Consider the following 13,240-nt stretch of genomic DNA (forward strand, 5'->3'; position numbering starts at 1 on the left):
GATGAGATGGACCTCATTAACCTCATTTTACAAAGGGGCAGGAGGTGGCTCAGTGAACAGCAGGCACCTGTTTAAGGTCACACAGCGAAGGAGATCCAGAGGCTGCCAAATCCCCTTGCAGGACCCCACACCTGCCTCACCAGCCAAGCCTGGGAAGTCCCTCCTGCGCTGGGGGAGGTGAGCAGAGGGGCCAGCCCCTCCTCTCCAGCCTCTGCAGGTGTGTATATTGGGGGGGGGTGCTTCTCCCCAGCAGCTGCATCTCAGCCGGGCACCCACACCACCTCGCGGTAACGCACCTTCCGACACAAACCAGCACGCCCCGCGCACTGACATCTCCCTGTGCCCGCGCGCACTGACCCCCACACCTCTCCTTCTCTTGCCCTCCGCGTAGCCGCTCCCACCCAGAGTCCTGAGCGGACGCAGTGGCCTCGAGACGCGTGCATGCCTCCACACCCCCTGTCGTGACGTCACGTGGGGTAGAACCTTGAGACATTCTGGGGGGGAGGGGAGGCGGCGGAACTCCCCGAGCCAGGACAGTCACTCACTCTGGGCGGTGGGGCCGGGCACAGACAGCGCCGCCCCCCCACACACACCCTGGCCCGCCTCACACGCCCTCGGAAGCGCAGGCTCACGGCGCTGCACTGGGGGGGCTCCCCGGCACCCCAGCCTCTCGTCCCCAACCCACAGCACCTCCCGGCCCCCCTTACCCTCTAGAGGCACCGGGAGTTGTCGCAGGGGGGCCTCGGGAAATTCCCCGGACCCCCGTGCCAAGAGGTGCCCGGTGCGCCCGCCCGCCACCCCCCCCCCCGAGGGCGGTGCCCGGGGGCGCTGCCCCATGGAGCGGGGAGGCGCCGTCTGCTCCCGGAGCCGTGACCCGAGTCGGAGCTGTGTGTCGCAGCCGCCCCGACCCCCGCGGATCATGCGCCATCGCCCCTGGCTCGCCGGTCCCGCCGGGCTGTGAGCCCCCCACTCCCGGCCCGTCACGGCGCGCGCGCCATGGGCAGCACCCACCCTTGTCCCTGGCTGCGGCTCCGACCTCGGCCCCAGCCGCGGCCCGCGCTCTGCGCGCTCCTGTTCTTTCTACTGCTGCTGGCTGCCGCCGTGCCCAGGTGAGACCTCACCTTATGCTCCGCCCTCCTGGAGAGCTGGGACCCCCAGTCACAGGGGCCTCTGGTGCTCCTACTGGGGCAGGGGACCCTGGAAAGAGGGTGGGACAGTATGGCAGGAAAGTCCTGGTGCCCAATGAAAGACAGTGCCCTCATAGGAAGGGGTTGAACTGGTGACAGAATATGGGCAGTCCAGGGAGACAGGGCAGTGCCCAGGAAAGTGATGGCTACTAGAAAAGAAGGTATGTGTGTGTGTGTGTGTGGTGGGGGAGGGAAGCAAGTGCCAACCTGGAGTCCTTGCTGTGCTGGGGGAATGCACCCCCCCCCCAGGAGTAAGCTCAAACTGCGCTGCTCCACCCTGGAGATGGCCCCCAGGCAGGGGCAGGGGTTGGGGGCTGGAAGGGTGTAACCCAGGTGGAGTCAATGAGAAACTGCAGCTGGAAGGGTTCGCAGAGTGTGTGTGTGTGTTTTCAAGTGAGCCCAGCAAGCCGTGTTGTAAACAGCAGTCTGTGTGCACATGTGTGTGAATGTGAGAGCTCATGGATCAGTATATGTTAAGATAAATACATGTGTGTATCTTGTGCCTTTGTGTAGGTGTGTGTAACTGTCTGATGAAGTGTGCATATATGTAAGTGTTTCCGGGTCTGTGTGTCTACCTTGATATGCAGAAGTGTCTGAGGATATGACTGTCTGAAACATGCCTTCAGGAATGGTCTCCTGGAGAATGCTTCATATGTGAGCATCTATGCCTGGGGATGTATTTATAAAATATTGTGTGCACAGGCATTTCAGTTGTGTGTGCATTTGCACATGTTAACCTGTGTGGGTGTGCAGCTAGGTGGGTTTTGTTGGAGGGAATGATGGTGAGAAGGTCAAGGAAAGGAGAATGCTTTAGGGGCATACGAATGGGCCCAAACTTCAAAGGCAAGGGTTGGAACAGAGGGATTGTGGCCTTTGGGACAGACTGTGTATTGTTAGATGGGGTCCTCCTAGCCCCCTAGACACTCACCCACCCCCACATGCCTGCAGGTCTGCACCCAACGATATTCTGGGTCTCCGCCTTCCCCCGGAGCCTGTGCTCAACGCCAACACAGTGTGCCTGACATTGCCTGGCCTGAGCAGGCGGCAGATGGAGGTGTGTGTGCGCCACCCTGATGTGGCTGCCTCAGCCATCCAGGGCATCCAGATTGCCATCCACGAGTGCCAGCACCAGTTCCGGGACCAGCGCTGGAACTGCTCTAGTCTGGAGACTCGAAACAAGATCCCCTACGAGAGTCCCATCTTCAGCCGAGGTAGCTGCCCGTCACCTTGCCCCTCTGCCCCACCCATCCAGCACTTCCACCCCAACACCTATCCAGCAGCCATCCCCAACCCACTCCCTCAAGTTGGCAACCTCCCCCGGTGCCCATCTGCCAGCCATGCTTCTCTCCTGCCTCTGTCTGGTTTCAGAAAGACACAGGGGGGCGGATGAATGTGGCAGATGTGGCTCCAAGCTGCGCTGTGTGGGCTGAGGGTGGCAGGTTCCATGCCTGAAAACTGGCCTCCTGGGTTATCCTGCCCTGTCATTGACGCTGCATATCTCAGGTCCAGGAAATATCTATCGCTGTCAACTACCTCGGTTTACCCTCTACCTAGCAAATAGCATTGAGGTTGGAGAGCCTGTGATAAAGTACCCAGAATCAGCATGAATGGGGTCGGGGACTTTTGCCAAATGGTATTTGTGAGGGAAGCCTGGGCAGGTAAAAGGTCTGTACTTCCACAGCTCTTTCAGGCAAGGCACACCACCAACCTCTGTTTCATCCTGGCCACCCCAGAAAACCCTCTCTGAGTCAGAGGTACTGGGTGTGTGTATGTGTGCCTGCTGCCCAGCCTACCTTGCGGCCCTGCCAATTCCTCTTCCCCTCACAGCTCAGAGAAGCCACAGTGCACTCCTGTCCTCCCTCCCAGGCTGCTGGATAACCCAGGGCCCACCTGTGCCACCCCTAGAGTGGCTTGGGATGGAAAGAGCTGGAGGTTTTGTCACTCATTTCCATTCACACCTACCTCCTATGTTGGTATCTTAGGCCTAGACTCAGGTCTTTTGAGAAAGACCAGGGTCCTGCCTCCTGGCTGGGCCTAACTGGGTTTCTATCTCTCCTTCTCCCAGCTGCTTGAGTGGGACAGTATGGGGACCTGGCTCCTTGGGACTTGTCCAGTTCTCACTTGACAGTGGAGGAGGAGAAAGGGGTGCCCCTATATCCTTTGGCCTTGAAGCCTGAGGCTTTTGGGGATCAGACCCCAATGGACCCTCAACTTCAGAGAGAACTTAGGAAGCCAGGGCCTTTCCCTTTTTAACAGGACACCTTGGAGTACCCCCTGGGCCCCCAAATCAGGGGCCACGCCAGCCTCCTTCAGCCCAGCCCCGCCCCCGCGCGCTCTACCTCCTGCCTCCCCCGCGCGCCTGGGGCACTCTTTCTCCCTGGCGGAGCCCAGCCCGACGCGTGTGGCGGCATGCAGCCGCGAACTAATCCCCGCGGGCCCCGGCAGACGGCTCCCGGGCCCAGCCGCTCTCCAAGAGGGCACCCCCACCCCCACCCGGCCCCGCGCTCCCGCCTCGCCCTCCGCGCTGTCCCCAGCCTCCGCAGCGGTCTGAGAGCGGTGGCCCTGGACCCCGGCAGACCGGCCCCTCCTAGGCCGGGCGCTCCGCCCCGCCCATCCCCGCCTGGCGCTGGCCGACACGAAGTGACAGGCCTCGGCATTGATCGTGCCCCGGCCGGGCCCAGCCGGCGCTCTCCCGCTCCCATTCCGGGTTTCTAGGTCATCCGTGCTCCCCAAAGCACTGATGTCCTTCCAGCTCAGACTCCGGGAGCGTGGACACAGTAACCCTCGCTTCGGCGGAGCTCTTCACCCCTCTCCCTAGCCTCGGTATCCCCTCTTCCCCCCTGGTCCTCCCGTCCCCTCTAGACTGACTGAACCCAGGTGTCCTAATGGCCACGCTTGATGAGCCCAGGTGGCCTAGTGGAAGACTTGGGGTCTTTTGACACCGGGGGCGAGTTCCGCTGAACCGTGGAACGGCGCGGGGTTGGCACGGCGCCAGGCACTACGGGTTCACCTGCAGTTTAATAAGCGGGAGGTGAGCTGGGGGGACTGTCGGGGGAGAGGTTAGGGGTGGAGGGGGAGACTTGCCAGGGCTAGCCGGTGTGGGGCGGTGCCCAGCTCGGGGAGGGGGCGGGACAGCCGTTCCTGGACTTGGGCAGGGGTGCTGGGCTCCTTCCTTTGGCCTCAAAACACTTTCTCGTACCTCTGCGGCTTCTGTTCCCGCATTGAAACACCTCACTTCTTTCTACCTCTCCCGCCAAGGAGGGCACTCTGGACTTCTGGAAAATATTGCCACTCCTCCGTCTAAGCGCCACCATTGGGGCCCCTTCTTCGCTGCACCTACAGTTCACCCTCGTGGGGTCATTTCCTGGCAATCTTGGCTCTTCATCTCAAGGACTAGCTAAATTTAAATCCATAGGACCACTCTTGGTGGCAGCCAGCCCCTGGTCTGGGCCCATCCTCTAGTCTCCCTTCTTTTTAAGCTGTGGCTTGTCCATTGTGATGGCAGGTGACTTCAGTTTCCCCTCAGGGGAAGCTCAGGGTGCTGAGCCCTCTTCTGATTGCCAGTGGAGTTTCTTAAATGTGCATTCTGCTATGTTTAAAATTCAGAGGCTGCTGAGAGGAGGCAGGCGGCCCCTTGAACCTTCCATCTTAATGCTGTTATTTAATTGTCCTGACACGGTCCCTGAGATGGGTTGGGCTAAAGGGATGGGATTCCTAACAGGAGAGAGAGGGAAGGGAGATTGAGTACTTAGAGTGGGTACTTAGGAAGGCAGAGCCTACAATAGGGCTTTACCTAGCCAGGAAGAGGATATGGGAGTGCTGGAGCCGGGGGTAGGGGTGGGGGTGCAGGTGAGGGGCAGGGAGAGGGGCCTCTAGGGACCTAGAAAGAGTCAGAAAAAAGCTGTGAGTATTGTCCCATCCAGACCAGCTGCTTTGCCCAGCCCAAGGGCAGCTGTGACCTAAGTGCCAAGGGCACTGGTATCCCCAGCTTTTTGTTCTAGGACCCAGACTGTTGGTACCTGGGCAGGTGGGATGCTGGCAGAACATCTGCTAGAGGAGAGCTCTTCAATGTGAGGACTAGAGAACCCATCCATCTCCCACTCAGGATGCAGGGACTTGAAGGAGATTTGAGGAAGGGGCTGCTTCAGGCTGGACTTGGGCCCTGGAATGAAAGGTGATTAGAGGACAGGGAAAGGCTTGATGGAGGGGAGTGAGTATAACAGATTCACACAGCAGGTCCTGAAGCTCCCACAGTTTAGGTACTTCCCTCCCTAAGGCCCAGTTCCATTCAGAATGGATGGAAAAAGGGGGCATGAGGCAAGGGGGCACGCCAGGCTCCAAGCCCAGGAGAAGCCAGCAATTTGAGAGTCTAACCTCTGCTCTCCAAGGCCCTGGCTCTTTCTTCTCCCACCTCCCCAAGACTCAAGGAGTCTTGGTTTAATGCCTAGGTCTCTAGGATGGGGGTATGTGGTGGCATTTCAGATGGGGACCCAGAAGGTCCCATTATTTTAATGGGACCTTCTGAATCAGCCAACACATATGAAGTACTTGCTGTGTGTCGAGCACTGTTCTAAAGCACTTAATTTGTACATTAGGGTCCTCAAACAATCCCCATGAGGTAGGTCCTATGATTATCTTCATTTTACAAATTAAGCTAAGAGAGGTTGGGTAACTTGCCATTAGTCACACAGCTTGTAAGTAAGCTGTATCACCAGGACTCAAATGCAGGCCAGCTGACTTTAGAGATTGCACTCAACCCCCTGCCATACATGCTGCCTCCCAAGCTACAAGGCCATCATGATCTCTCACTGTGTGCCCAGAGGTGAGCTGATCCAACGAAAGGGTAGTCCAAGAAATGAAACTGACATGCATGCACACACAAACACCTACCCATGTTTGTGGCGTAGCCACATTTAGTGTCATCCTTAAGAGTTCCCACATGCACACAACTCCCTCTCTCTCAGCCCAGGCACAGGAGCACACACAGATTGTTTGCACAGAGGGAATGAAGACCAGACCTTTCCTCTTTCCTCCCTCTTTGATTCCAATGGGCGGGCCTCAAGCTTTTCTAACCCCTCCTGGTTCCCACTGGCTCCTGAATCTTCTCTCCTCCACACTCCCCTGCCCTCCAAACCTCCTCCCCCAGCCCCTTCCTGGCTGTTGGCTGCGGCCTGTAGCAGCAGCTGACTCCACTTAGATGCTGGCAGTCCCTGTCCCAGATCAAAGGCAGGGCGGCTAATTGTGCGTCTTAACGAGTCCCCCCCTCAATGCTCCGGGCAGCCCAGCTGGCCAGGGCCCCACCCCTATCCCCCTCCAGCTGGCCAGATGGCACAGTGCCTGCGTCTGCCCCAGACAGTTGGGGCCAGGACCGAAACTGGGGCCCTGAATGGGAGCTGGGGGCATATCCAGTGGGTTGGACTTCTCTGCGACCTGGATGTTTGGAACAGAGGGTGGCCATGCAAACCCTGTCGGGTCACACCTACCTGAGGCAGTGATAGCTGCCAGAAGCCATGGGATGGTATCTTTAACTGCCTGGGGTAGGTAGGGGTGTTCTCTACGAGCTGTGGGCTATATTTCTCCATATTCCTCCAGGCCTGCACTTGAGTGTAACAGAGCCCGGAAGATGATGGTTGGCCTAGAACATTCCCCTGGACCAGCCTCTTGCTCTCTCCTGGGGCAATGCATAGACAGGGCCATAGTAATAGGGAACTGAGCTACCTGGGTTTCTTACTCAGCAGCCGCTCTTCCCTGGAGTCAAATGTCCATCAGCAGAAAGTTGTCAGGCCGGAGAGCTGGGAGAGCTGGGGCTGGGTCCAGCTCCATAACCGCTGTGAGCCTGGGCACCCCCCTTTTGCAGTGTGTGTGCATATGGGGCAGGGGGGGTTCTGAGGCTTAGGCTGCCTCTGAAGGTCTGAGTATGGCCATTTGTCCTAGGAGTATGCCGATGACTCCCTCAGCAATAAGAAAAGTGCTCAGAGTTCCACAGATAAAAGGCCATGGATAAACACAGGGTGTGCTCCCCATTTTGGGTCTGCCCTCCTTCCCCTTCCAGAGCAGTGTCTACTCTCCTGCAGCTCCCACCAATTCTGAGGAGCCCCTTTGAAGTCTCCAGCCCAATCCCCATCCTTTACTGTTTGCTCATAGCTGGGCTTCTTCTAGAAAGGTCCCAAGGTGCCATGAGATGGACACTTCGTGTCTGCTTTAGGGGCTTCTGCCAGGCCGGGTGATTTATCCTAGAGTGGGTCATGAGTTGCTGGACTCTATCCCTGATCGGGGAAACAAAAAACAATGGCCAAAGCTGCAGCAGTAGTGAGTGGGCTAAGATAGCAAGAAGAACTTCTCAATAATAGCTAATGTTTGTGTAGTTAGTATTAGGTTGGTGCAAAAGTAATTGCGGTTTTTGCAATTATTTTTAACCTTTTAAACTGCAATTACTTTTGCACAAACAGAATACTTACTATAAGTACGCTGTTATTCTAAGCACTTGAAATTTACTAACTCATTTAATTCTTGGAACAACAATGAGGCAGATAATAATAATCCTGTTTTACAGATGAGAAAACTGAGGCACAGAGAATTCAAGTCACTTGGCCAAGGTCATGTAGCTATTATATTAACAGCTAGTAAGTGGAAGAGCCAAGATTTCAACCCAGGCAATCTGGCTTTAGGGTTCAGATTCTTTACTCCTACACATCTTGGGTTATGTTTTGCTTTGTTTTTGGCGGGACATGGAAAGGAGGACAGGGCCCTGTGATTCAGACGGTGAGCATTAGGGGTAGGATTGGGCTGGGTCTCTGTCCAATCTCTGGGGTCTGTAAGCCTCCAAAAGCATGTCCTCCCAGTTTTTGATGCTAGGATGAAAGGACCCAGAGCATTTCCTCTGACTCTCTGGCCTCCCCCAAGGCTATCAGCCTCTGAACAAGTTCCCCAACAGAGGCCCATGGCCCAGGTGGATTCTCCTCCTCATGGGGAGGCTATTGTTGCTCATTGCCCACACTCTCTCAGCTTCAGAGGCTGGTCAAAGACATAGCAGAACCTGCTCCTAGCTAGTCCTTTTTTAGACACAGAATAAGCAAGAAGCAGCTTGTGGGTTCAGGAGCCAGACATTTCTCCACAGGTAGGCTTCCCCCTGCCACAGGCAAGACCTACCAGGGCCTTCCCTACCAGGAGAGCTAAGGCTGGGAACACCAAGGAGGAAAGCAGTGTAGATAAGCCAGTGGCCCCGGAGAGTGGCATCAGGGAGTCTTTGTGCTCCTTGAGCATCGCAGAAAAAGTGTCTGTCTTAGCTGCCCTTTCCTCTCAATGTTCTCACTACTATATGTGTGACCCTGTGCAGGGCAGCAGCTCACCTCCGGCATCCTTCAAACAAACTTCAGCTGACCTAGACTGACCACAGGTGGCTGGGCAGTGCCCTTTGCAGGGAAAGGGGAAATCTGCTTCATTTGTCCGCCTCTCAAATCTGGCCCTCAGAGAATGTTCTTATGGTGGACCTGAGCCGGGAGTTACCAGGCAGGCAATCTTGGGGCCTGGAGCTTTAGGAGGACCCCAGCTCCCCAGACTTACCCTTCTGCCCATTAATGTTTCCTGGGGCCTGCAATTCCATCACTGCTGATTTATTCTTTAGATTAGATTTTGCCTTCTTTCTGCAGGCTTATTTTAAAAGTGCAGTATCACATGAGAGATAATAGATTAAGTCCCTGATCTTAAAAAGCATGTTTACCAGATGCTTTCTGTCCAACAGTAGGGCTGGAGACACAAATTCTGAGCTTCCTAAGGGTGATGTTAATGAAACAGGGAAGGGTGTGCAAAAAGGAAGGTTATGGGGGAGACCTCCACCACCCCATCCTCTGTGCAGAACTTCTGGTGTGACTTCTGGGCCCCTTTGACTCTCTACCCTGTTCCAGATCTTGCCCAAACACTGGGCCTCAGTTTCCCCTCCGTATGGCGAGAAGGTTGGGCAGGGAAGACAGAGGGATGGGATATCAGGTCTGCTCAGAGCCCGTTTCCTGGGTCTCTACCTGCAGGTTTCCGAGAGAGTGCCTTCGCCTACGCCATCGCGGCAGCCGGAGTAGTGCACGCGGTATCCAACGCTTGCGCCCTGGGCAAACTGAGGGCGTGCGGCTGCGACGCAGCCCGGCGCGGGGACGAGGAGGCCTTCCGTCGGAAGCTGAACCGCCTGCAGCTGGACGCGCTGCAGCGCGGTAAGGGCCTGAGCCACGGGGTTCCTGAGCACCCAGCCCTGCCCCCTGCCAGCCCTGGCCTGCAGGACTCCTGGGAGTGGGGCGGCTGCAGCCCCGACGTGGGTTTCGGGGAGCGCTTCTCTAAGGATTTTCTGGACTCCCGGGAGCCTCACAGAGACATCCACGCGCGCATGAGGCTCCACAACAACCGAGTGGGGAGGCAGGTGAGAGCCACTCCCCCACCCTTTCCCCTGCTCCAAATCCCTCTGCCTAGGGCCTCTCCCCTACCGCAGCCCTCTCTCCTCTGGGGACCACACCACTCCCCCTAACTCAGCAACTTTCTCATTGCCCCCTCCTAATTCAGTCAACAAATATACCTGAATGCCCACTGTGTGACTGGCATGGACTAGGCCTGGAGATAGAAGGCAGAAACACCCCCGGCCCTCCTTAGCTCATCCACTGCTTAGCATTCTGCTCCGCCCATTTCCTATGGAGCCAGTGGAGAGAGACTGGAGTAGAGTCAGACCTCTTGGGGTCTAACTCTGCTACCCTGTCTCCTCCTCTATAAAGTGGGAAGTTTGGCCCAATCAGCTCTCATGTTCCATGATTCTGTGATATCCTCTGCTGTCATCCTCCTCCTCTCGCAACCTTCTGGGCAGAATAGGGAATTCCTCAAAGAGAAGTTTCCAGGGGCCACTGTGGAACCCTCCTTCCTCCTTTCTCCCCTACCTTCAAAGGTTCATACTACCTCGAAGGTCATTCATTTGAAAGCAAAAACTGGGGGAGGGTGGGGAGGAAGGAAAGTAATAATAGCCTGCATTTATTGTTTACTACATGTTAGGAATACTTTATTATATATTAGCCTATTTAATCCGTCCAACTACCTATGAGGATACTATTATGGACCTCTGGTTAAGACATGGAGGCTGAGGCCCAGAGAGACTAAACTTACCCAAGGAGACGGAACTAGTGAGAAAGTGGGAGAGGCAGGTGAACGCTGAGGCCATGCTCCTTTGCTTACAGGGTCGTCTACACTATGTGCACACCAACATCACGATGCCTCCTTAGCCCTCCTGGAGCTCAGCACGCTCCTTTCCTGGTTACTCAGCTCCCAGGCCCTTCTCTCAGCCTGCTCAGGCCTCCCCCTCACTCTGGCTGGCACTTTCTCCATTTCATTCCTGGCCTCTGAGCCCAGGCTGGTTCACCTTCTCCTTCCACAAAGACTCCAAGCTGAATCCGCTCTTCCCATCCTGACTTAGAAGTGAGGTAAACTGAGGCATATCGACCCTCAGGTCATGTCCAGCTCCCACCCAGCCCTGCCCTGTCCATGCAGCTCTTTTCCCAAGCTCCGGGACTATCCCAGCCCATTCCAGTAGGGCTTCCTTCCTCCTCATTAAACTGGTTAATTAATGGCTGCTGCCTGTGAGAAGCAGATGTTCTGGAGCTTTGGCCAGGGGAGGCATTGGGCTGGTTCCCACGTGGTGCTGACACTGCAGGCTGTGCAAACAAGCTGCAGAGCCCTTTAAAACGTGGAGGGGCAGGGTCCCTCTCTTATGGACCTGCTGCCCAGGTTGGAGAGCCCCAGATCACTGCTCTCCCTGTTTGAGGGTGTGGTTTTGGAGTGGAGGGGGGGAGAGGACGATATGGTCAACTTCCTCGAGGGAGGGCCTGTGGTGAGGCTGATGTGAAGAGCTTCTTTGGGAGGAGACTCAAGAGCAGGTTGAGAGCCCGGCAGGGCATGGGTAGGTTGTGTTCCTCTTTTAGGTCTGGGGATCCCTCTCCACTTTCATTGGGTTGGGGGTCTGGCTCTCTGGGTTCTGTTCCCATTCTGCATTCAGGTAGAGCCTTTGGACCCCTTTGGTGTTCACCGTTTCCTAGGAGAAACTGTGGCACTCAGCATTGGGCAGAGTATGCCCCAGCCAGTATAATGGGGGGAAGGGGTGTCTCTCCAGAAGGGTTACAGGGCCTGGAGGAGGAAAGGGGCTTTCTCAAACTCCCTGCAGCCCCCACTCACAGCCTGGAGCAAGGCCAGAGGCTTTGGGGCTGGGTGTAGTGGGGCCGGCAGCCCCTTCTCCTGAGGGATGGAAGGAGAGGGAATTTCCCTGAAGATCTGGGATCCCCCCTCAGGAAGCAAGAGCCTCCAGCCTCAAGGGCCCCCTGCAGGTGCTGGGGAAAGTGGGCAGGAGAGGAGGGGAGCAGGAAGGAGGGAATTCCCCCAGGCATGGCCTGGTGGGAGGTGGATGAGAGCAGCAGAAGAGCAGGCAGAGTTCTCCTAACTGCCTGGCTCAGAAGCTGTGCCACCCCTGCCTCCCAACCCCTCTTAGGGACTCAGCCTTTGCCTCTGTTCAGTGAGAGTTGGTTTCAAAAGCCTCGGATTCTCGCGGGCAGTGTCTTGTGTTGGAAGAAGGGCAGTGGGCCTGGGCCTGGGCCGGCGTCACTCCTCACGGTGCCTCCCTCTGCAGGCGGTGATGGAGAACATGCGGCGGAAGTGCAAGTGCCATGGCACTTCAGGCAGCTGCCAACTCAAGACGTGCTGGCAGGTGACGCCGGAGTTCCGTGCGGTGGGGGCGCTGCTGCGCAGCCGCTTCCACCGCGCCACGCTCATCCGGCCACACAACCGCAACGGCGGCCAGCTGGAGCCCGGTCCCGCGGGGGCACCCTCTCCTGCTCCGGGCGTTTCTGGGCCACGCCGCCGGGCCAGCCCTGCCGACCTGGTCTACTTTGAGAAGTCGCCCGACTTCTGCGAGCGCGAGCCGCGCCTGGACTCGGCGGGCACCGTGGGCCGCCTGTGCAACAAGAGCAGCGCAGGCCCCGACGGCTGCGGCAGCATGTGCTGTGGCCGCGGCCACAACATCCTGCGCCAGACGCGCAGCGAGCGCTGCCACTGCCGCTTCCACTGGTGCTGTTTCGTGGTCTGCGAGGAGTGCCGCATCACCGAGTGGGTCAGCGTCTGCAAGTGAGCACAAGTCTCTCTTCCCTGAGACTGGCCCTCTGCCACTTGTCATCTTGGCCTGACAGTGTCGCCTTGGCTTCCAGGAAAGGACATTGGACCACATGATCTTATAGGAACTTCCCAGTTCTGAGGGTCGTCAAGTTGGCAATTAAGGGACAGTCCAGGCCTGCCTGGACCCCACCACTTACTTCTGTGGGCTCCAGGACTGCCCTGCCTCCCCATACCCTGTCCCAAGCTCAAATTGCTCAGTTGGGCTGGGGATTGCCCCTCACACCCTAGGGCAAGTGTCAGCCTGGCAGCCCCAGGCCTGTTCTCCTTTCATCGCTTCACCTCTTTCTCTGAAGTGGGAAGGAATGAATGGAAGCTGATGGGCAGGAGGAGGAGAACTTAAAAGAAGAAATGGACATAATTGAGCTGCAGTGATTCTAGAGAGGCCCCCAGACATCCTCCCCCACAGGTCTCTGCCCCTCATCTTTCAGTTAACAAATAATTTATTTTGCACTCTTTGTGGCCTGGCACTCTGCAGGGGGTGAGGGGTGCTGGGGTTACAGATGTGAATGAGACAGACACATCATCTGCCTTCTTGGAGTTTACGTTCTGGCTGGGGGAGATGGACAATAAAGTCAATACACCAACAAGGTCATTTCAGACAATGCTATGTGTGATGAATAAAATAAAGCGGGGTACTGGATGTAGAGTGATTTAGGGGGCTCCACTGGGCTCCTTTAGATAACGCCATTGGTCCAAGAAGGCCTCTTGGAGTTGTGATACGGGTGCTGAGACATATATGATGAGAAGAACCATGCACAGGTTTAGGGGAAGGGCTTTCCAGGCAGAGGCCACATGAATGCAACAGCTCTGAGGAGGAACAGCAAAGAGGACAGTGTGACTGGAGTGAAGAAATGAAGGGACAGATTAGC

At 56.7% G+C, this 13,240-nt stretch overlaps 1 protein-coding gene across 1 annotated transcript; it reads left to right on the plus strand.

Annotated features, from left to right (window-relative positions):
- The first annotated feature begins 496 nt into the window (after positions 1-496).
- Positions 497-12,962, plus strand: WNT10A (Wnt family member 10A). Its single transcript, XM_081051824.1, has 4 exons — positions 497-1,109; positions 2,136-2,398; positions 9,212-9,591; positions 11,830-12,962. Exons 1-4 carry the CDS (start codon positions 997-999, stop codon positions 12,325-12,327), a joined length of 1,254 nt encoding a protein of 417 aa, XP_080907950.1. The 5' UTR covers positions 497-996; the 3' UTR covers positions 12,328-12,962.
- Positions 12,963-13,240: the final 278 nt, after the last annotated feature.

This window comes from Rhinolophus hipposideros, assembly GCF_964194185.1.
Source record: "Rhinolophus hipposideros genome assembly, chromosome: 6".
In the NCBI taxonomy this organism is placed as follows: Eukaryota; Metazoa; Chordata; class Mammalia; order Chiroptera; family Rhinolophidae; genus Rhinolophus; species Rhinolophus hipposideros.